General features: G+C 40.2%; 1 protein-coding gene across 1 annotated transcript in view; it reads right to left on the reverse strand.

Moving 5' to 3' along the window:
- The window catches only part of LOC122625508 (aminopeptidase N), a 455,949-nt gene that overhangs the window by 52,426 nt on the left and 381,770 nt on the right, over window positions 1-21,753 (reverse strand). The window contains exons 12-14 of the mRNA XM_043805602.1: window positions 14,080-14,263; window positions 13,830-14,026; window positions 13,456-13,770 (exon numbers count right to left, since the gene is read on the reverse strand). Of these exons, the coding sequence (XP_043661537.1) occupies window positions 13,456-13,770; window positions 13,830-14,026; window positions 14,080-14,263 (696 nt within the window). The remainder of the gene's footprint in view (window positions 1-13,455; window positions 13,771-13,829; window positions 14,027-14,079; window positions 14,264-21,753) is intronic.

The raw sequence follows: 21,753 nt of genomic DNA on the forward strand, positions 1-21,753 counted from the left end.
ACCAAGAGCGTCCATCTGACTCGAAACGATTAATTTTGGTTTCATCTGACCATATAACCCGAAAAACCAAATTTTTGTGATTGTTTTAACTTATTGGTATTGGACTAGAGATCCCACAGTCCAGTCACCAAGTAACGTGAAGCAAACCGTGAAGCACGGTGGCGGATCCATAATGGTTTGGGGCTGTATACACAAAAACGGAGTTGGTCCCTTGGTGTTAATTGAAGGTATAATGCGGAAGGAACATTACTTAAACATTTTGCAACAAAATCTTCCAAAAGTAATTCAAAATATGGGTATTGCTGCTAAAAAATGCATATTTCAGCAAGACAAGGATCCCAAACACACATCGATTTTGGTCAACAATTGGATGGAAAAGCAAAATTTTCAATCGCTGCAGTGGCCACCGCAATCTCCTGATATGTATCCCATAGAAAATTTGTGGAGCCATGTAAAATCCCAACTGGCAAAATATGCAGGCCCTCCAAGTAGAATGATGGAGCTGTGGGAAAGAACAAAGGACCTCTGGTACGCTATTCGTCCTGAAATGGTGCTACGGTATACCCAAAGTATGCCAAATCGCATAACGGAGCTAAAAAATCAAAAGGGCTGTGGACTCATTATTAAAATAATTTAAAAAAAAAATTTCGTTTAATATATCACCCCAGTGCAAAACTGTAACATTTGACTTCTTTTACATTTTGCTTCGGCATATTTATTCCAGATTATCAAATCTTCATATTTTCACAAGCGATAGTCAAATATAGTAGCAACAAAACAAGACTAAGATTATTATCGTACATAAAATAGGAGAGAAGATACTGACCGTTGAAGTTAGAATATGCAACTCGTGTTACAGTTTTGCTCGTCAGTGTAAGTACGATTGCAGTGGTCTATTGCCGAAGTGTCAAGAGATATGATCACGCGGGACAAACATAGATTTAAGATAAGTCTCAGCTGCATTGACCAACGCAGACTGCAGCGTCTTACAAGCGCTGCATTATATAATTAGATGATAAGAACCTATGTAAGAATGAATAAAAGGCGATGCCCTCGCAGTAGCGAGTCAGTTAGATTCAAACACCCGAATAGAACTCATTAAGTGTACGCATTAGTTTATAGTGTGAACATTTTGGTCCTTTGAGAAATTCTGTTGTTTTTCCCCACCAGTGGTAAGAAACACAGAAGAAAAAAAACCAGCGCTTCAAATTAAAAACAAGATAGAACGCTATAGTCGAGTTCCCCGACTATCTGATACCCGTTACTCAGCTATTCGAAGTGCGAAGGAGAGTCTTCAGCACATACAGTTTTTGGCGGTTTTGTGGGCGTTAGAGTGGGCGTGGCAAAAAGTTTTTGGCAAATCGATAGAAATTTACAAGACTAATACAAAAATGAAAAAATATCAAAACATTTTTCGAAGTGTGGGCGTGGCAGCTTTGGGCGGTTTGTGGGCGTTAGAGAGGGCGTGGCTAAAAGTTGTTTGGCAAATCGTTAGAAATTTACAAGACTAATACAAAAATGAAAAAATATCGAAACATTTTTCAAAAGTGTGGACGTGGCAGTTTTAGGCGGTTTGTGGGCGTTAAAATGGGCGTGGCAACATGAATCGACAAACTTGCGCTGCGTCTATGTCCCTGGAGTTTGTATGCTTAATCTCAACTTTCTAGCTTTTGTAGTTCCTGAGATCTCGACGTTCATACGGACAGACGGACAGACGGCCAGACGGACAGACGGACAGACGGACGGAGAGACGGACATGGCCAGATCGACTCGGCTACTGATCCTGATCAAGAATATATATACTTTATATGGTCGGAAACACTTCCCTTTTACTCTACGAGTAACGGGTATAAAAACAAGGTTATTCGAGTGATTCTGTTGTTTCCCCCACCAGTGGTAAGAAACACAGAATAAAAGACCACGCCTTAAAGTACTAGGACTATAAGGTGAAACATTGTGTTCTTGCTTTTCCTTGGCTGATCAATCAGCTGTGAGTCGAGGCACAGCTAGGTCAACTGGGCGACCAATCAAAAAATCCTCCAACGGATCACGCCAAAGAATACAAGCAGAAAGCACAAGTCACAGTGATTGTTTTCCCAAGATGTTGTCGGAAAGATCTGTGAAATTGATGCAAGACCAAGGAGTGCTGCAGAACAAAATACTGCAAGCCATCAAGGACAAGGCATCTATACCAGCAATAGAAGCATTGGTAGACCAATTTACTACTAACAACAATGCGCTGGTAAAATTGGGAGTTGGCGATCATCAATATTTTAATGATAAAAGATTTATTAAAACTATGGATGCTGTCAAGGCCTACAAGGAGTCGCAATTAAAGGTAGAAACATTTGAAGAGATAAATTATTATTATTACAATTATCTGATTCCGTATCAGTTCGGAGCTCCAGTCCAGTTGATAATCTGATTCAACTGGTGGACAGAAGAGCGGACAGGGTGAGGCAACAGATAAGCCTAATATACGAAACCCTGGATAGTTCAAGTGAGATTGAACTAGTCAAGCAGCTGGCAATGATGAAAAGTCATTGGTCCAACGTGACGGACACACTGAAACTGCTTGAAAACAAGTATGACAGAACTGCCTTTGATCAAGATGAGGCAGACATTCTGCAATCTGATGTTGCCGCACTAGAAATGGTACTTCAGAGGAAGTTGGAACAGTTCAAAAGTTCCAACTACGACGTGCCAGAACTCCCAAAAGTGGACCTTCCAACGTTCAATGGAAATGCGAAGGAATGGCCAACATTTTACGAGCTGTTCTCTGAACTAATAGACAGCAGGAAGCTGGGATATTTAAGAGCCTTCTTAAAAGGAGAAGCTCAAATGGTGGTTAGCCATTTGAAAACGGGATCAGCGGCTAGCTATGCAGCAGCGTGGGAGCTTATCTGCAAACGCTATGAGAATAGCAGAAAAATATTCTCCCAACACTTCAACAAATTAATGGAACTGGAGTGCTTGCTGCCCCACGATGAGAACAATTTAGGGAAGTTTTTGGATACTGCGACCGAGAGCATATTCATCATAAAGCAAAAAGGAAAAATAGGAAGCTCTGCTGACGTAATTTTAGCAGAAATTCTGCTGCGGAAATTTTCGCCAGAAGCCTTGCAGCTGTATGAACAGCATGTAAAAAAAGGCAAGAGCTATACAGTCCTTACAAGATGTACTGGAGTTTATTGAGCAACAATACAACTCAGTAAATGCCATTACCAAAAATACCGCTCAGCTTGCTACAAGAAAAGTAGAAGTTAGATCGTGTGCCTTTTGCTCTAAGGATGACCACGATATGATAAAGTGTCTCAAATTCAGAGCACAAGCAATCGAAAAAAGAAAAGAATTCGTTTAAAAGAACAGCATGTGCTTTAGATGCTTTGGAAAGCATAATGCTATCGACTGCAGAAAGGAAATTACATGCAATCGATGCTCCAAAAGACACAACAGCCTTTTTCATGAAGATACAAAATGCAGTATCAACAGCAATAGCCTTAAGCAAGGCCAAGACACACTATTGGCTACAGCTGTTGTTTTAGTGAAAAACAAAGCTGGAGGTTACAACGAGTTGAGGGCGCTTATTGACGGTGGATCCCAGAAGACGCTGATTTCAGAGGAAGCAGCACAAATATTAAGGATTCCCAGATTAAGGAGTACTATAGAGGTCGAAGGTATCTCCCAGACTACTCAATTATCAAAAAATAGCATTGGTTTTACCAACACTCCATAGAGCCCTTCCCAGTTAAAAGTTTGATATTGATATCAACAAAGAGTGGAAGGGCTACAGGCTAGCAGATCCACGATTCAACGAGCCAAGCAGATTTGACATGGTGATAGGTGTGGATCTATTTCCCCTGATTATGATGGAGAAAATAAAAACCGTGAATGGAGTCTTGGGACAAAAAACCAAATTTGGGTGGATTGTGTCCGGAAATATAACTCGAGCAGCAAAGAAAAAAATTATAAGTGCCACTACAACAATAAATCTAAAGGACCTGGATCGCTTTGGGGAATTGGAAGATGAAGCCGATGAGACGATTACAAACAATGCAGAATGCGAAAGAAAATTCCAAGAAACAACTGTCATCAACGAGGAAGGCAGATTTGTGGTGTCAATTCCATTCCACCAAGAGGCAAAGCTGGGGGACTCTCGCAAACAGGCAATAGCAAGGCTTATTCAAATGGAAAAGAAGTTTCAAAGAAACCCAAAGAACTGGGCTGCATACAACGAATTCATGAAAGAATACCTTAAGATGGGACATATGGAATCTGTAAAGACAACGGGTCAAGGTAAATACTATTTACCCCATCAAGCAATCATCAGGCCTGGAAGCTTAACTACGATGCTACGAGTAGTTTTTGACGCATCCGCAAAGACGACAAATGGACTAAGCCTAAATGACGTTATTATAGCTGGTCCTAAGATTCAAAAGGATATATTCGATATTCTAATTAAACGGCGCAAGTAACAATATGTTATGGTAGCTGACATTGAAAAAATGTATCGCCAAATAAAGGTTGCTGAGAAAGACCAAGAATACCAATATATCCTATGGAGAGATTATCCAAAATTGCCGATCAGTGAGTTTAAGTTAACAACCGTAACTTATGGCACCTCGGCAGCACCTTTCTTAGCAGTCGGATGTCTACGAGAGCTGGCAGATCGGTTTTGCCAAGAGGAAACCGTCTTAGCAGAAACAATAAGAGACGACTTTTATATGGATGACCTCATAACTGGTGGAGACACAGTCAACGAGTGCTATGAACTTCAAAGGAAATTGAGACAAGTGATGGAGAAGGCATGCATCTGCGAAAATGGGTTGCAAATGACGAACGTATTTTAGCCGACATTCAGGACGACGGTGCTGCGGAGAAAATCTTTATTGAGGAGAATGAACCCAATGCTAACACGCATATCAAAGCAGTTAGTGTTATCACAGTTGTCTAGAATTTTCAACCCACTGGGATGGTTGGCACCTGTAACGATTCAAGGCAAATGTTTCATTCAGGAACTGTGGAAGTTACCGATGACTTGGGACGTTGAATTGGAATCCAACTTAGCAAACTGGTGGATGGAATATGCTAAAGGTCTATCAGATTTAGAAGAAATTAGCATTTCACGCTGGACTGGATGCTCCAAAGGTAGTATGGAGCTACATGGATTCTGCGATGCATCAGAGAAAGCATATGCAGCGGCGGTGTATACAAAAGTAGGCGGCAGAGTTACTTTGCTAGCAGCAACATTCCAAGCTTCAAAGCTTCAAAGCTTCAATTTCATAATCTGTACTAGTTAAAGTGCCGTTCGTTTCGCGAGTGAATCTTTTGTGATATGTGCATTATTTTAATAAATTAATTCGAACTGTTCTCTTTCTGTCTTTGCGTTTTGTTTACTCTCTTTTTCGTGCGTTGTCCGTAGTGCTGTTTGGTGTTGTTTTTGTACTTAACTGCACGGTGCACCCGCTCTCTCGCTCTCCCACACAAAATCTTAAAGTGCACACTGCGCTCTTGCGGTACATTTTCTGATTTTGTCTTTTGGTACAGTGGTTAAAACCCAATTAAACATGGAAACCAATGTTGTCTGCTTCCATAACAAATGCCGTCAGGTAATAAAGCCTGATCAGTCAAAAATGACCTGTTGGCTATGTGATAGAATGGTGCACACTAAGTGCGCTGGTTTTAACGGCCGAACAAGTGATGACCTAGCTAAAGGCCCTAATCTAATATACTGTTGTGATACTTGCCTAGGAGTTGCGAATGAAATGCAACTCTTTATGCGCCAAACTAAAGGTGGCTTGAAAGGACTGATCAGCAGTTTTGGCGTGGCTAGAGATAGTTTTCGTCGAGCTGATGATCTTCTTTCTGCGCTTGATTCACAATTTAATAGCCTCAAACTATTAGAAGAATCTCCAAAGCGCAAGAAAGCCGCTGGTGGTAGGCTGCCTAAGGGGAATGCCCAGCAACCTTCGGCGAGTGATCAACAGGACTCCACAGCTGATCAGTTGACGATCGCAGCAAACCCTCAAATGTTGCTTAGATCGGCAGCTAAAAAAGATTCGGTGCAATCCGATCAATCGGTTGTGGAGGGAGTCCAGCCTGGGATTGCTATAGATTCCGCTATGTCCGCACTGGTTTCTCAACCGGTGATTCCACCCGTCCCGAATTGTTTACCACCACAAAGGAATATTGAGTCCGGACTACCGGCACAAGTTGGCACTTCAGAAATACAACCTGCAGTGCCAAAGCCCCTCTCGGTGGTTCCACTAAAGAAACAAATTTTTGTTTCTCGGCTTTCCCCTGATCAAACATCATCTGATGTACTGTCTTATATACAAGACAAAACAAAAGCCGACAACATAAAAGTGGAAAAATTTAACTTTTCTTATGCTAGGGACATCTCATCTTTCAAGATAACTGTCCCAAATGAGCAATTCTCAACCATATGTTCTGGTGAATTTTGGCCGAAAAGTATGATTGTGAAAGAGTTTGAAGCTTAGATTAAAAATAGGATAAAAAGGCCCGTGGGAATTAAACTTCCCACAAGTGGCCAGATCACTGCCCCATCCTCCTCTACTACTTCTACTTCTTTATCTTCAAAAAACTAAAATCTAGTCTCACTATCTGTTATCAAAATGTAAGAGGCTTGTGTAGTAAGCTAACTAATTTGTATTCTAATAGTCTTTCCTTTGCATCCCATGTTATTGTGTTTACAGAGACTTGGTTATAAACGGAGATACTTAACTCCGAAGTTCTCCCAGGTATGTACACAGTATACAGGCATGATCGTCCCTCCAGGCGGGGAGGTGGAGTCCTAATTGCTGTTAGGTCTACCCTCACGTCAGAGGAGGTACTTTTTGACGAGCTCCGTAACATAGAATACTTATGCGTAAAGCTGTCATTTTCTGATAGCTATGTTTATATTACGTGCTCGTACATTCCGCCGTCTTCTGAATTTCCTGAATATATTAACCATTTGTCCGCTATCCAATCCGTTACAAACAGACTGTCCGATAGGGACCAACTAGTTGTCCTAGGTGACTTTAATATACCAGGCACTAAGTGGTCCACAGAGGAACAGTCGAATATTCTCCTGCCTATATGACTTTATTGACGGCTTGCTTGACATATGGTTGTCGCAAGTTAATTATATTCAAAATTCTCTTGGTCGTTTATTGGATCTATGTTTTGTTTCAAGTCCTGAAAGTGTGTTTCTGACTAGAGTAGCACCTCTTAGTCAACCAGAAGATCCATACCATCCAACTTTCGAGGTGACAATTGACACAGGTACCGTAATAAAAGAGAGGCCAGAAAAGTCAACCAAACGAATTCATTGTTTTCGTAAGGCAAACTTTCAGAGGTTAAATCTTTTTATACCCGTTACTCGTAGAGTAAAAGGGTATACTAGATTCGTTGAAAAGTATGTAACAGGCAGAAGGAAGCGTTTCCGACCATATAAAGTATATATATTCTTGATCAGGATCAGTAGCCGAGTCGATCTGGCCATGTCCGTCTGTCCGTCCGTCTGTCTGTCCGTCTGTCCGTATGAACGTCGAGATCTCAGGAACTACAAAAGGTAGAAGGTTGAGATTAAGAATACAGACTCCAGGGACATAGACGCAGCGCAAGTTTGTCGATTCAAGTTGCCACGCCCACTCTAACGCCCACAAACCGCCAAAAACTGCCACGCCCACACTTTTGAAAAATGTTTTGATATTTTTTCATTTTTGTATTAGTCTTATAAATTTTTAACGATTTGCCAAAAAACTTTTTGCCACGCCCACTCTTGCGCCCACAAACCGACAAAAACTGTCAGTGCTGAAGACTCTCTTTCGCACTTCCACTAGCTGAGTAACGGGTATCAGATAGTCGGGGAACTCGACTATAGCATTCTCTCTTGTTATATCTGGCTTTAATTGGTCCGATCTATATTCTTGCAACATAATGGCCGATGCCATAAATATTTTTTATACTGCAATTAAATCATTTTTCAACTCTTGTGTTCCGATGTACTATCCGTCTACTTCTAACAAACCACCTTGGTTTAATAAAGAGTTGACACACCTAAGAAATGTTAAGTCCAGACTTTATATAAAATTTAAAAATACCGGTTCTCAATCTATATTTTCTAAATATGTAAGTGCTCGGTTAAATTTTACCGTGCTTAATGCTCAGTGTTATAAGAATTATTTAAACCGTTGTAAGTTCCAGTTCGCACAGGATCCCAAACAGTTTTATAATTTCGTTAACACTAAGCGTAAAACAACTAGTTACCCTTCCTCGCTATTTTTTGAAAATACTTCGGTAACATCGGATCAGGCAATAGCCGATCTATTTGCCAAGTTTTTTCAAACCACATATTCTACGTTACCTCATTCCGACCGACCTTACTCTTACGCGGTATCAAAGTAAAATTTAATATTCTGTCCCACTTTAAACGAAAGCTCACTGCTTTATGATCTTCTGCGAGTTAAGCCTGTCTATTCTCCAGGTCCCGACGGAATTCCTGGCTGTGTGCTTAGATTCTGTGCGGAAGCCTTGTGCAAACCTCTACTAAAACTGTTTAACTTATCTCTAGAATCTACACAGTTTCCCCAAATATGGAAGGAGTCCTTTGTGATCCCTCTCCATAAAAAAGGTAGCAAATCGGATGCAAGCAATTACAGAGGAATCTCCAAATTGTCTGTTATCCCTAAGCTTTTTGAAAACGTTATCACTCCTCATTTGCAGCACCTTTGTAGGTCAATTATTTCACCATGTCAGCATGGTTTCATGAAACGCAGATCAACAACTACTAACCTTCTGGAGCTAACCTCCTTCGTAGTACAGGGTTTCAAAAATAATCTTCAAACAGATGTCATTTATACGGATTTTAGTAAAGCATTCGACTCTGTTAATCATTCACTTTTAATAAAAAAACTTGATTTATTAGGTTTCCCTGTTGATCTCCTAAATTGGATTCTAAGTTATCTGAATGGCAGGACGCAACGGGTCCTCTTTAAAAATTCTCTTTCTTGTATTCTCCGAGTCACATCCGGCGTCCCACAAGGGAGCCACCTAGGTCCGCTCCTTTTTACCTTATTTATTAACGACCTTCCCTTAATAATAAATCATTCGCGTGTACTAATGTACGCTGATGATGTAAAATTATGCTTGCAATATAAGGACATTTCTCGCCATTTGGAGTTATGACCTTTTGTCGTGCCAACTCAATGCACACAACTTACACTTTAAGTGGGTGCTCTTTGGACAGAATAACACATGTTGATGATCTTGGTGTTCTTCTGGGCCCTAAACTTAAATTTTCAGACCATATTTCGTCTATTGTCAATAAGGCCAGGGGTGTGCTTGGTTTTATAAAACGGTGGTCAAAGGAATTTGATGATCCTTACATGACCAAAACCTTATTTATTTCTCTAGTCCGTCCGATCCTCGAGTATGGATCACCTGTTTGGAGTCCACAATATGAAGTTTACTCGGACCGCATTGAATCGGTTCAAAAGAACTTCTTACTTTTTGCTTTACGGCGCCTTAATTGGGATGCAAACCGTAGATTACCTCCTTATTGGAGTAGATTAATGTTAATTAACCTACCCTTCTTAGCTAACCGTAGAACGATGCTTGGAACAGTCTTTATTTTTAACCTTATTCGTGGTGAAGTTGATAGTCCCGACTTGGTTAGTCGGCTAAACTTCACTGTTCCAAGCAGATTTACTAGAAATTACGTACCTCTAATTTTAAATCATTGTAGATCTAACTATGAGTTGCATGATCCTTACAGAGTATTATGTTCTGACTATAATAGATTCTATCCTATTATCTCTAGTTCTGACTCTCTGCCGTTTTTAAAGCGATCAATACTAACGTACTTAACGAATTCTTAGATCTTACTACTAGCATACATATATTTCCTCGTCCTTCACTGTCTTCTATATCGCGTCTATCTTCCCGCGATTCGAGCCGTACGATACACGGCAGCGCCCCTCGGTCGGTTGGGCGGGAGGTGTGGCCGTGGGACTCGCGCGTTAAAAAAAAAAAAAAAAAAAAGCAAAGTAAGTCCTATAAAAAACAGGAAAACAATTCCAAAGTTGGAATTATGTGCTGCGCATTTACTAGCAAAGTTATTAGCGAAAGTGCAGGCTATATGGAGCAACAAGATTACAACGCATGCATGGAGTGATTCGCAAATTACTATTGCTTGGATACAGAACAAGCGCAGCAAAGATCAGTTCGTCAGAACTAGAGTGGAAGATATCAATAAACTAATTCCCAATGTCAAATGGAATTACGTTAAATCGGAAGAAAATCCAGCTGACGTGGCTTCAAGAGGGATATCACCGCAAGCTCTTAAAATCTGTGAAATTTGGTGGAGAGGGCCGAATTGGCTATCTATAGATGCACAACACTGGCCCACTCAAAAGGAATCGGAAATTGTTGTGGAATCCACATTGATAAAATCCGAATATCTGCAAAAGCTGAGAGGAAAATCGCAACAGCCGTCACATCTTACGGTGGAGGAATTAAAGCTAGCGTAGATTGCCGTGGTAAAGATACAACAACAGCTAGATTTTGGACACGAAGTCAGACTAATCAAAAGCAAAAGACCATTCGACCCAAAGAGTAAGTTACAGGCGCTAAATCCGTTTTTGGATAGTGATGGCGTACTTCGAGTTGGTGGACGACTACAAAACGCAATGATACCGTATAATGTAAAACATCCAATTATACTGGATAAGTCACATTTGACTTGGTTAATTGTAAAGGATTCTCATAAAGAAACTCTGCATGGCGGAATTAACATTATGAGAACTTATATTCAGAGGGAGTTCTGGATATTTGGCATACAAAATTCCTTAAAGAAATATTTAAGGGAATGTATTGTATGCATACGATACAAGCAAGAGATGTCCAGTCAACTGATGGGAAATTTACCAGTTTATAGAGTAACGGCTGATTACTCGTATCAAAATACTGGAATCGACTACGCCGGACCGTTCCAGATTCGCTGCTCAAAGGGAAGAGGTCAAAAAACGTATAAAGGATACATTTGTGTATTTGTTTGTATGGCAACAAAAGCGATACATCTGGAAGCTGTTAGCGACCTTTCGTCAGACAAATTCCTGGAGGCTCTTCGACGGTTCTTTGCAAGACGAAGCAAGAGCGAGAACATATACTCAGATAATGGAAAAAACTTTGTAGGAGCTTCAAGAGTATTGGAAAAAGAATATGTAGCTGCCATAAAAAACAATAATTTATTATTTTATTTATTTATTTGTGCTTTATCCAAAAAACAATAATGAGTTAGCACCTACACTAGAAAAAGAAGGCATCAAGTGTCACTTTATTCCCCCGGGAAGCCCCCACATGGAAGGTTTATGGGAAGCCGGTGTAAAATCAGTGAAGCATCACCTTAAACGAGTTATTGGTGAAAACAGCTTTACATATGAAGAATTTGCATCGCTGCTATGTCAAATCGAAGCAGTGCTAAACTCGCACCCATTAGTCACTGTAAAGAGCGAAAACGATGGTGAGGACATATTAACGCCGGGTCATTTTCTGATGGGAAGACCTCTAATTGGAGCTCCTGAACATTTTGACGAAAGTAAGACAATCAGCTCTTTGGATAAATGGAAGCTTATTCAACGCATCAGAGGTGATTTTTGGAAGAAATGGAAAGAGGAGTATCTGGTGTCATGGCAACAGCGAACCAAATGGCGCCAAGTAAAGCCAAATCTGAAGGAGGGACAGCTGGTTCTTATAAAACATGAGAACACTCACCCTGCAAGATGGCCAATGGGACGAATCATTAGTACGACTAAAGGACAAGATGATAAAGTCCGGGTAGTCACGGTTAAAACATGCGATGGGGAAGTAAAAAGATCGCTAAACAAGATCTGTCAACTTCCTGTTAGCGAAGCAAAACCAGCTGGAGCTGCAACGCCATCTAGAACGGAGTCAATGCAGCTACGCAAGGACAAGAAGCAGCGAGTTCCAAAAGGCAAAAGGAATGGCACTGGAAGCATAGCTACTGTGCTATGCTGTTTATTGATGTTGCAAGCTACAACTGCGACAAAAAATTCGGAAGAAATTCCCAAAGAACTTGGGAAAATTTACGACATCGACGCAAAAGCTGCAGTTATGGTAAACAAAATTGGTAAAATTGAAGTCGCTACATCCAGTTGGCAATTATTGTTTTATTATGACATGCAAGCCTATTCTGATGTCATAAAACAATCAGAGGACTTCCTGGAAAAATCCCGCCTGGTTTGCGAAAAAATGGGAGACTTCAAGGACTACTGCGATTTCTTCGGCACGACAATAAGGACAAAAATTGACAACATAAAAGAAAAAGACAAAATACTACGGCACCGTACCAACCGAAAGAAAAGGTTTATACTATTCTTTGATATCGGAAATGCAAATAGAATACAGGAAAATATGCAAACGATCATAAAAAACGAAAAACATCTAATGGAATATGTTGACAATCAAACCTCGGTCATCAATGCCACGGAAGAATTAGTAAGAACAACTACCGGAATTTGGGAAAACTGACCCAACAAGTCAATATTATTGCAGAAACCATGAAGGAGCACTTTATGGTATATAAGGAGTCAATTAAATTCCTTATGTTATCAAATCAAGTGCGAAACTGGATTGAAGAGGCAGAAAGCCTACAAGCAACAGCGATCTCAATGGTAACGGACATTAGTGAAGGAAGAATTCATCCTACACTAATTGCGCCTAACAAAATGCTGGAGGAGCTCGAAAAAGTTAAACAAAAATTAGGACGAAAACAAATGCTACCGGGTGGAAATTCAGTTACCCAGTTTACGAATTATAGATGACAAGGAGACATGAAACGTGGTCCCGCTGAAGCACTTGATTGTCAACAACACTTATGAACTACAAAATCTTCAAATGCGCATCCAGACTCTGAAAAATAACAAAGTATACATTGATGACTTGATTTTCCACACGGCAAGCGGACAACATAAGTGGCAACTACAGATAAGTACGATTGTAGTGGTCCATTGCCGAAGTGTCAAGAGATATGATCACGCGGGAGGTGATTAGCGCGGTCATAGGCCACAAACATAGATTTAAGATAAATTTCAGCTGCATTGACCAACGCAGACTGCAGCGTCTTACAAGCGCTGCATTATATAATAAGATAATAAGAACCTATGTAAGAATGAATAAAAGGCGATGCCCTCGCAGTAGCGAGTAGTAGATTCAAACACCCGAATTGAACTCATCAAGTGTACGCATTAGTTTATAGTGTGAACAATATAATATAATAAATAATGTAATATTCCCTTTCGCACTCTTTCCTGAAGTGCTTCGTGACTTGTTAATTTTTAAATACACTACGAAATGGTGTAATATTTGTTTAAGATAAAATTAGGAAGGCCCATTATATTATATTATATTATGTTACAAAGGATTACTCACTTCTGATAAATAGAATCCCAATTATTTGACAGAAAATCAAACAGTGTTGTGTATCCCATGGATCTAGAACTAACCATACTGATAATTAAAATTTTGTCGTTATCCGAAAAAATAGAAACATTTTTCAGGATGGCCAATTCAAGTAGATAAATAATTTTTTCTTGTTGCGCTGGACATCCAGCAAGCATTTTTAATAAAAAGGTTCGATCACTCTGAAGGCGGGACTTAGGAAACTCGCGCACACGATCGAGCCCAAACATCCATTCCTTCATAGAGCCCCACTTAAACATTGGACACATGAATTCGTTACGGACCCTAAAATAAGTAATTAAAAATAAAAATGTTTTATTTATCTTAAGTTGTAAATCACTTACGGACTTTCAAAGTTGGGACTAGAACTGTTGACCCACAAATTGAAGGCCCTTCTTGCCGCCTTAAAACACGGAAAATATCCAGCTTTACATAAAAACGCTGTAGTCAATTTTCGGATTTCAGTTATATTTATGTCTTCGTTTACATTTGCAGTTTCCAAATAGTCATATAATGGAACTAAAAGTTCTATAATGTAGAACTGAAAAAGTGTTGTAAAAAATATTGTTTTTAATTAAATTATTTTATGCTCACCTCAAACTTTCTACTTATTGACGATTTTTCGAGACGTTTGCCAACTTGGTCAAGAAATGTGAAAACTGGATTCCAAACAATAAGATTACGTTCATACTTCAAAAATAATGTTACATTAAGAGCAGTGGCAAAATTTAGCTCGCCAGCATAAGCTAAGTTCCAGGCGTCATGAAGTAGTTTTGCCCTTAAAATGTATAGAGAAATGAAAAATATATCAAATTAAAACTCCTGTTCAAGAGGTTAACCACTATTGGCAATCCCAAATACAATTTTATTGTATAAAATGATGGTACAAAAACGTTATAAATTATTTGAGTAAATTTTCTCACCAAAACATAGTAATTTCTAATAGTTGTTCCTAATTATTATGTGTAATAATTCAATATACACCAGTTTTTCAATCATAATAATAATATCGGATTTGATTTGATCAAAATCTGGCGACGACGGCTACCATAGAAGCAGTCGAAAAATATTAGAAAAGAAAACTTTTGATTGATCATAAATTTCTATTTCTATTTGGTATACACCAGTTTTTTAATTGAAAATATAATATACAAGTACCAATCCCATAGAGAAGCAAGCTCTGCCGGGAAATATTGTGACACATTATTAGTTTTAATATGAATTGTGCAGCACTAGCAGTTTTTGAGGTCTCCTCAGCCCTGAAAAAAGCTGAAAAAGAAGGTGCAGAATTGTCGCCCTACGCCATTACGGAAAAGACATTCATTGTGAACATCATTTTAAAGTCAACTGCCAAATTATTTTTGGAGGACAACAAAATTGCGCCTTGTATTGGACGGATCTGAAAAAATGCTGTCAGGCATATCGCCTAATAATGCGTTTATGCCCGTACCGACCATTCAATATAAGATTTTGGTCAGTCTTCTGCATTTTCGTTATCGCCAAGAACTGCAATGATCCGACAGTAAAAATGAAGAATATTCAGAGGTGGAGAGGTTAGCAAATTAAGTTTCACAGCATATACGAAGAGGGGATGTCTTAGCCAGGGATTCGAAGCAGAGCTTTAATACTACGTCTCGTTGGCTAAGAGGCTTGGCTTTCGTATTTCGTGCGGAAAAGCAAACCACAGATACTTCTTGTCGTTTTATACAGTGACAAAATAGCAAGGACAGAGCTATAGAGCAGGCCCAAAATACTGCTGATCGTGGGAGAGATATTTGAAACCTGCTCTTCGCGCAGTTGAGCAAGAAGCCGATATTCGGCGCCGTTCTGAAAGACGGCGAATCAGAGAGAATCGAGCAGGTCCAAAATACTGCTGAGCAAAGGAAAAAATATTTGGTTCCCGCTCTTCGCCCAGTTGACCAAGCAGTTGACCAAGCAGTTGACCAAGCAGCAAGAATCGAGTAGAACAGGTCCAAAATACTGCCGAGGGTGCAGTACATGCAGCCGATACTTGACGTCGTTCAGAAAGGAGATAAAAGAGCCAGAATCGGGCAGAAAAAGAAGCTTGGGTCCCGAGTATCCCGCAGGTAAGAAAGAAAGAAGAAAATACCCTGTGTCGAGCACAGGCAAAATATTCACAGAAACGCTTATTAGAAAGAAAGCGTGATAGGGTTAGGAGCGGTAGGGATCGCTGGATGGTCGAGCAGGCGACTATCGATCGACAAACAACGATCGATGCGATTAGAAATATAAGTCAAGGACATTGTCAGTATAGAAGCCTTAGTACTAATAGGAAAGCAGAAAATCTTCGGAATGCACTTCGAAGTCAGGAGATTAGACTTGATGTAGCTCAGGAAAAAGGGATATTAGAATCAGGCCTATTGAAATAGGAGCTCGCATAGCAATAATAAATAGGAATGTTAAGCTGAGTCCAGAGTGCAATTGTTAGTGTCCCAATTCTAGCTAGCAATTTCGTGACGACTCTTCCGCGAGCTTTTAATGAGGCTGAGGCAATTCAGCTTCACCTCAACTGAAGAATGGAATATTGACATGATTTCATGGCAATATCGATGCGGCCAGCCAATACTACAGACGCTATGCGGTGCATTCAAGCATTGTAGTTTGTAACCCTAGTTGTTGCAGACCCAGATTTGGTATGTAATCCCAAAAGCGGGCACGGGCGTTCGTGCACGAGCTATATGTCGATTTGGCACCGGTCGGAAATATTAAATATAATTTTCGAAGCAACTCAAACTTCGTCTCATCATCACAAAAAATTTAAAAAACTCTAGATTTCCTACACTGCAATAATGCAAATTACATGATTAGCCATTTAAGCGTATTTAAAAATAACGAGGACTACATATATGGTATAAGGTCTAGTTTGAAAAAAGAGAAACACACTTTTCTATACATATACATATATGGATATCCATTTCATTTTGGACCCTTTTGCATGCTGTAGCTACAGTATTAATTATATAAACAAATTCTAACGGGGTATATCAAAGTTAATGCGATAATCAGCTAATGACATTAGAAGAGGCAATTCAAGCATTCGTCAAAAGCTACAGTATCTTTTATTTTATTTCAAACTTATTGCGTTATATATTGGATCTTCTCCTATTGTGAGACTAACAATAGTTATTCAAATCTTACTATATTACTAAGATTAATTACAATTTGGAATAATTGTATTTGTTATAGACGGCCTAGGTTTTCTTTGCTGGCCTGGATAATCTTTGAGCTTCAGTCGGCTCTGATTGCATACACGCGTAAGCGACTTTACGAGATGATTTTCTTGTGACACGAGCTTTGCTTGATGCTTACACTTTCTTATCTGGATTTCCTTGTTGACGAGGACCTATGTGGAGGTCTCTATGGATGCGTTCGCTGCACAGCTACCATGGTGCTTCAGTGATAGTTCGCAGAATCGTTAACTGAGCTCGCTGTATATTTTCAATGTTGGTTTTTGAAGCCTTTCCCCATAGTTCACAGCCGTATGTCCAGATCGGTTTCTGCACGGTTTTGTAGAGGACACTAAGGGGAGAGTTGCAATTAATAAGCCAGTGAAGATTGCTTGCTTTAAGCTTTATATGAGTCCTTTTAGATTCTGTATATCGCCGCCAGGTGAGGCGTCTATCTAGGTGAACGCCGAGATATGTTACTAGGTCCGATTTTGGAATGAATGTATTGTTTAGGGTACAAGGTGGGCAGGTTTGTCTGTTCAGTGTGTATGTTAAATGTCTGCTTTTGGTCTCGTTTATCTTAATGCGCCAGTTCGAAAACCATCCACTTATTTAAGATGACAGACAAGTTTTTCTGTTGCTTTTGCTGGGCATCTGTACCGAATGAGTATTGCGGTATCGTCAACAAACGTAGAAGTTGTGAGCTGATAGTTTGTAGGCATGTCTGCTATGTATAGGGTGTAAAGAACAGGCCCAGCACACTACCTTGGGGGACTTAAACATCGATAACGCGGTCGTGAGAAGGCGAACTGTTACACTTGATTGATAACACTCTTTTGAGCAGATAAGGTACGAACACTTTGTATGTATTCTGAGAAAGCATTTTTGTTATCTTGTACATTAGTCCTTTCAGCCAGGCTCGGTTTTGTTAGTCTGTAGCAACCCTGTAAGGGTTGCGTTTTGTCTTTGCCTGGCATGGTAATCATCACTATGACCGCTCTTTTTCCACCTTTGCAGATAGTATTCATTTTTCGCAATAGCAGTGAAGATATGGCATTAGGTCTGAGCCGTATACGCTGGGAGTTCTATGATCATTTTTGTTGTCACCAAGTCATATCCAGGTGATTTTTTGGGCTTAAGATCTTTTATGATAGATGCTATTTCCCTTTGGCTAAATGATATTGGATTTATTGGTGGAAAGTTCTAAGTTACTGCAGGTAGGACAAATGAGTTGCTAGCAGAATTTGGTTGGAATACTTTCTCTATCTTCTTCGCTGCGTATACAGCTTCCAGATGTGGTTGAATATTTTTGTGTGCTTTCCACAAAGGGTTCTTTTTGCTGGTGGGCGATAGTTGTTCAACGTATAGATGCTGGGCGTTTGCTTCCTCAAGCTTAAGTGCCCTGCGTGTTGCTAAGAACAGCTAAATTCTTTAGCCTTTGGGTATTTGTCTTGCCATGATTTGTTGTTTTGCGTGTGTCTGGAGGGGTAGAGGTCTTAGCTGCAGCAACAAGTGTTTCCTCCATCGATTCGGCCAGGCGGTCAACATCATCATCGGTAAACACTTTTTGAGTTGGTTCTATGTGAGTACAAACATATTTCGTATACCTTGCCCAGTTGGTCCTGGTGCCTGTAGGGCCGCTCAGTTATATGTAGTCGATGCCTAAGGGTAAGGAAAACTGAAGTGTTATCAGATGATAGTTACTCGGCCGTAATATTATTTCTTGTGATTTTTCTTGGTATTGCGAAGTTTATGAGATTCGGAAGCTTCTTTGGATTTTCTGGCCAGGGTGTAGGTCAACCCGGAGTGGTAGGTCAACTATAAATCGCTCACCGAGTGAGATGAAAAAATCCCCGAATTAGTCCTCAGAAACTACTATATAAAACGAGGTGGGCAGTAGACTGCGGTCAGAGTGACGCGGCCGTTGCTGGACGTGGAAGTCCACTTCAGTTCTATTACGAAGATGGTGTTTAATGCGACCTCTGAAAAGTGTACCAGTGTCGCCATGGGCTTTGCCGTCCGGAGGGTTTGTGGCGTAGAATAAGTATCCTGGAATATGGAAGTTGTCTGTTAGATGTGTCACGCAGAGGAGCATCAGGTGAATATTTTTTGTTTGGATATTGTGGGAGCCTGCAACATCAAGCAACCCAGACGCTCATCTCTAATTCACACGCTCATCTCTAGTGCTCGCTCTCACGCCGAAGTGATCGATTCGGGGCAAAGAATAAATGTATAAAACGCAACCATATTCTTTTATTCTGTAGTGACAATCACGGGTTACTACATTGGCGACGAGGATGGGATATTAAACAAGTAACAAACAGCTTGCTGAACTCTTGCTAGCTCTGCATGCGGGTGTGATGTATGTATGTTTGCACACGCTGACATACATATGTACATACACATGTACGCATGCATGTGAGGGAAGAATTTGGCAAATTGCGAGCATCAAGAGGGAGGGACAAATAGACAAGCGTCATCGTACGTGTGTATGTATTACATTCATTGGTATGTGAATACAGTGACAAACATCAGAGGCAGTTACATAGCTGACAAAAGTCAGAGACTGTAAGGCCAAGTAATTAGCTGAAAAAAAATACCAGAGGCTGGTAGCCGCATATTAAAAGCTGACAAAAGTCAGGGGCTGCTAGCCGAATATTATCTGAAAAATATCAGAGGCTGTTAGCCGCATAGTAAGAGCTGACACAAGTCAGAGGCAGTAAAGCCAAAGTAAGGCGAAAAGAGTATCGTAATTATGGAAATATGAATGTATCTCAACATATACGCATATGTGTGCCTGACATATGTAAATATAAAAGAAAATAATTAGTTTGAAAGTTCGTCTTGTCAAACACCAGGGTCGGACTGTGAAATAAAAAAAAAAGCTCACAGCGACCAGTTCGATACATGTAAATATAGTAAATATTAATTCATTACAGATCATGACTGAAATACTAATAAAACCATTCCTGTGTGAAAGCATCGACAAATCACAGCTTCGTAGCGAATGGGAAAAGTGGTTGAGAGCGTTCCAAATTTATGCAGAATCAGAGGATATCACAAACTTCAAGCAGAAGAGGACCAAGCTATTACACCTTGGTGGAACTCAACTACAATCAGTGGCATTTTCACTACCTGATGCTTTAGCAGAATTCAACCAAGACGAGCCTAATGATGTGTTTCAAATATTAGTGGAGAAGTTGACAACATATTTCTCCCCCAAGCAGAACTCATCGTTCGAGAGGCATTTCTTCAGAAATTTAACCCCGTCTGAAGACGAGAGATTCGCAAAATTCGTACTACGGCTTCGGCAACAGATCCAAAAATGTGCATTTGGATCAACAAAAACGGAAATAGACGAGATCTGTCTAAAAGATAAGATAATCGACTGATGGGCAACGGTGGATTTAAAAAGGAAGCTTTTAGAAAAGGAGCATTCGCTGGACGAGATTATCGAAGCTTGCCAAATCAACGAAGAAATATAAAAGCAATCAGTTTCAATGACAAAGCCTATATCAGAATCAATAAATAAGATTTCAACAAGAAAACCGGGAAATAAAAATAACGAATGCGGAAGATGTGACCGAGTTGGCCATAAAGCAGACAGCTCCACCTGTTCAGCCCGACAAGCCAAATGTAATCGGTGTGGCCGTCTTGGTAATTTTGGGTCTAAATGCAGGACAAACTTGAAGAGACAACACTGGCAATCACGATCTAGAACACAAGGAGAAATGGTACCCACCAGTTCAGTTCGGAATGTTCAAGATGAAAGCGGCCGAAATAAAAAGGCGAAAACGGAGAATTGTTTTAAAATCAATAGTGAAGGCGAGGAAGAATGGATTAGATGCCGAATCGGTGGAGCATATCTAACTCTTATTATTGACTGTGGGTCTAGGTACAACCTCATCTGTCAAGCAGACTGGCTATCTCTACAAAGGAGCAACGCCATAGTCTTCAATGTTCGGCCCAACTCACAGAACCAGTTTATATGGGGCGTTGATGAACAGAATGCGTTCGAGAAGCTTAAATTATGTCTGACCCAAATCCCTAACTTGCACTCTTCAAAATGATCCGAAAATTATATCTTTCGCTAGTCGCAGCCTTACCGATGTAGAAAAACGTTATTCTCAAACCGAGAAGGAAAGCCTAGCATTAGTGTGGGCGGTTGAGAAATTTTACTACTACCTAGCTGGTTTGGAATTCGAGCTTATAACGGAACATAAGCCGTTGGAAACAATTTTTAAACCGACTTCAAAACCACCAGCAAGAATTGAACGTCTACAAGCATTAAAATTCACAGTCAAATATAGGACTGGAAAGGAGAATATTGCCGATACCCTATCACGGCTTTGCGAGCTGAGCCCAGGATATTGCTATGACATGAAAGGTGAACACAGCATTCTATATGTGGTCGAAAACGCAACTCCTACATCGATAGCCATCACCGAAATCGCAGATAAGAGCATTTGTGACGAGGAAATCATAGATGCGATGTCATGCCTACAGGATAAGTCGTGGAACACATCATTTTCAAACAGTTTGTTCCCATTTAGACACGAACTATCACAAATTGGATCTATAATGCTACGAAGGACCCGCATAGTCATCCCAGTGGCAATGAGTCAGTCGATCCTGAGACTAGCACATAATGGTCACCCTGGTAGTTCAGCAATGAAGCGGCGTCTGCGATCCAAGGTATGGTAGCCACAAATAGACCGGGACGCCGAGAAATTCGTAAAATCCTGCTTAGACTGCACAATCGTATCGCAGGCTTCAAATCCCACGCCCATGAAGAGAACGACATTCCCGGAAGGGCCATGGATCTTAGTAGCCACTGACCTTTTGGGACTGTTACCGAAAAATGACTACATTCTGGTGTTAATTGACTACTATTCCAGATATATGGAGTTTAAAATACTCAAATCAATTTAATCCTTCTCGGTAATTGAGGCTATGAAAGAAATTTTTAGTAGACTAGGCTACCTAAAGACAGATAATGGGAGACAATATATTAGTTCAGAATTTAAGACATATTGTAATCAATGCGGAATCGAACAGGTAACAACTCCACCATATTGGC

Source organism: Drosophila teissieri, unplaced genomic scaffold (assembly GCF_016746235.2).
Source record: "Drosophila teissieri strain GT53w unplaced genomic scaffold, Prin_Dtei_1.1 Segkk118_quiver_pilon_scaf, whole genome shotgun sequence".
NCBI classification, from domain to species: Eukaryota; Metazoa; Arthropoda; class Insecta; order Diptera; family Drosophilidae; genus Drosophila; species Drosophila teissieri.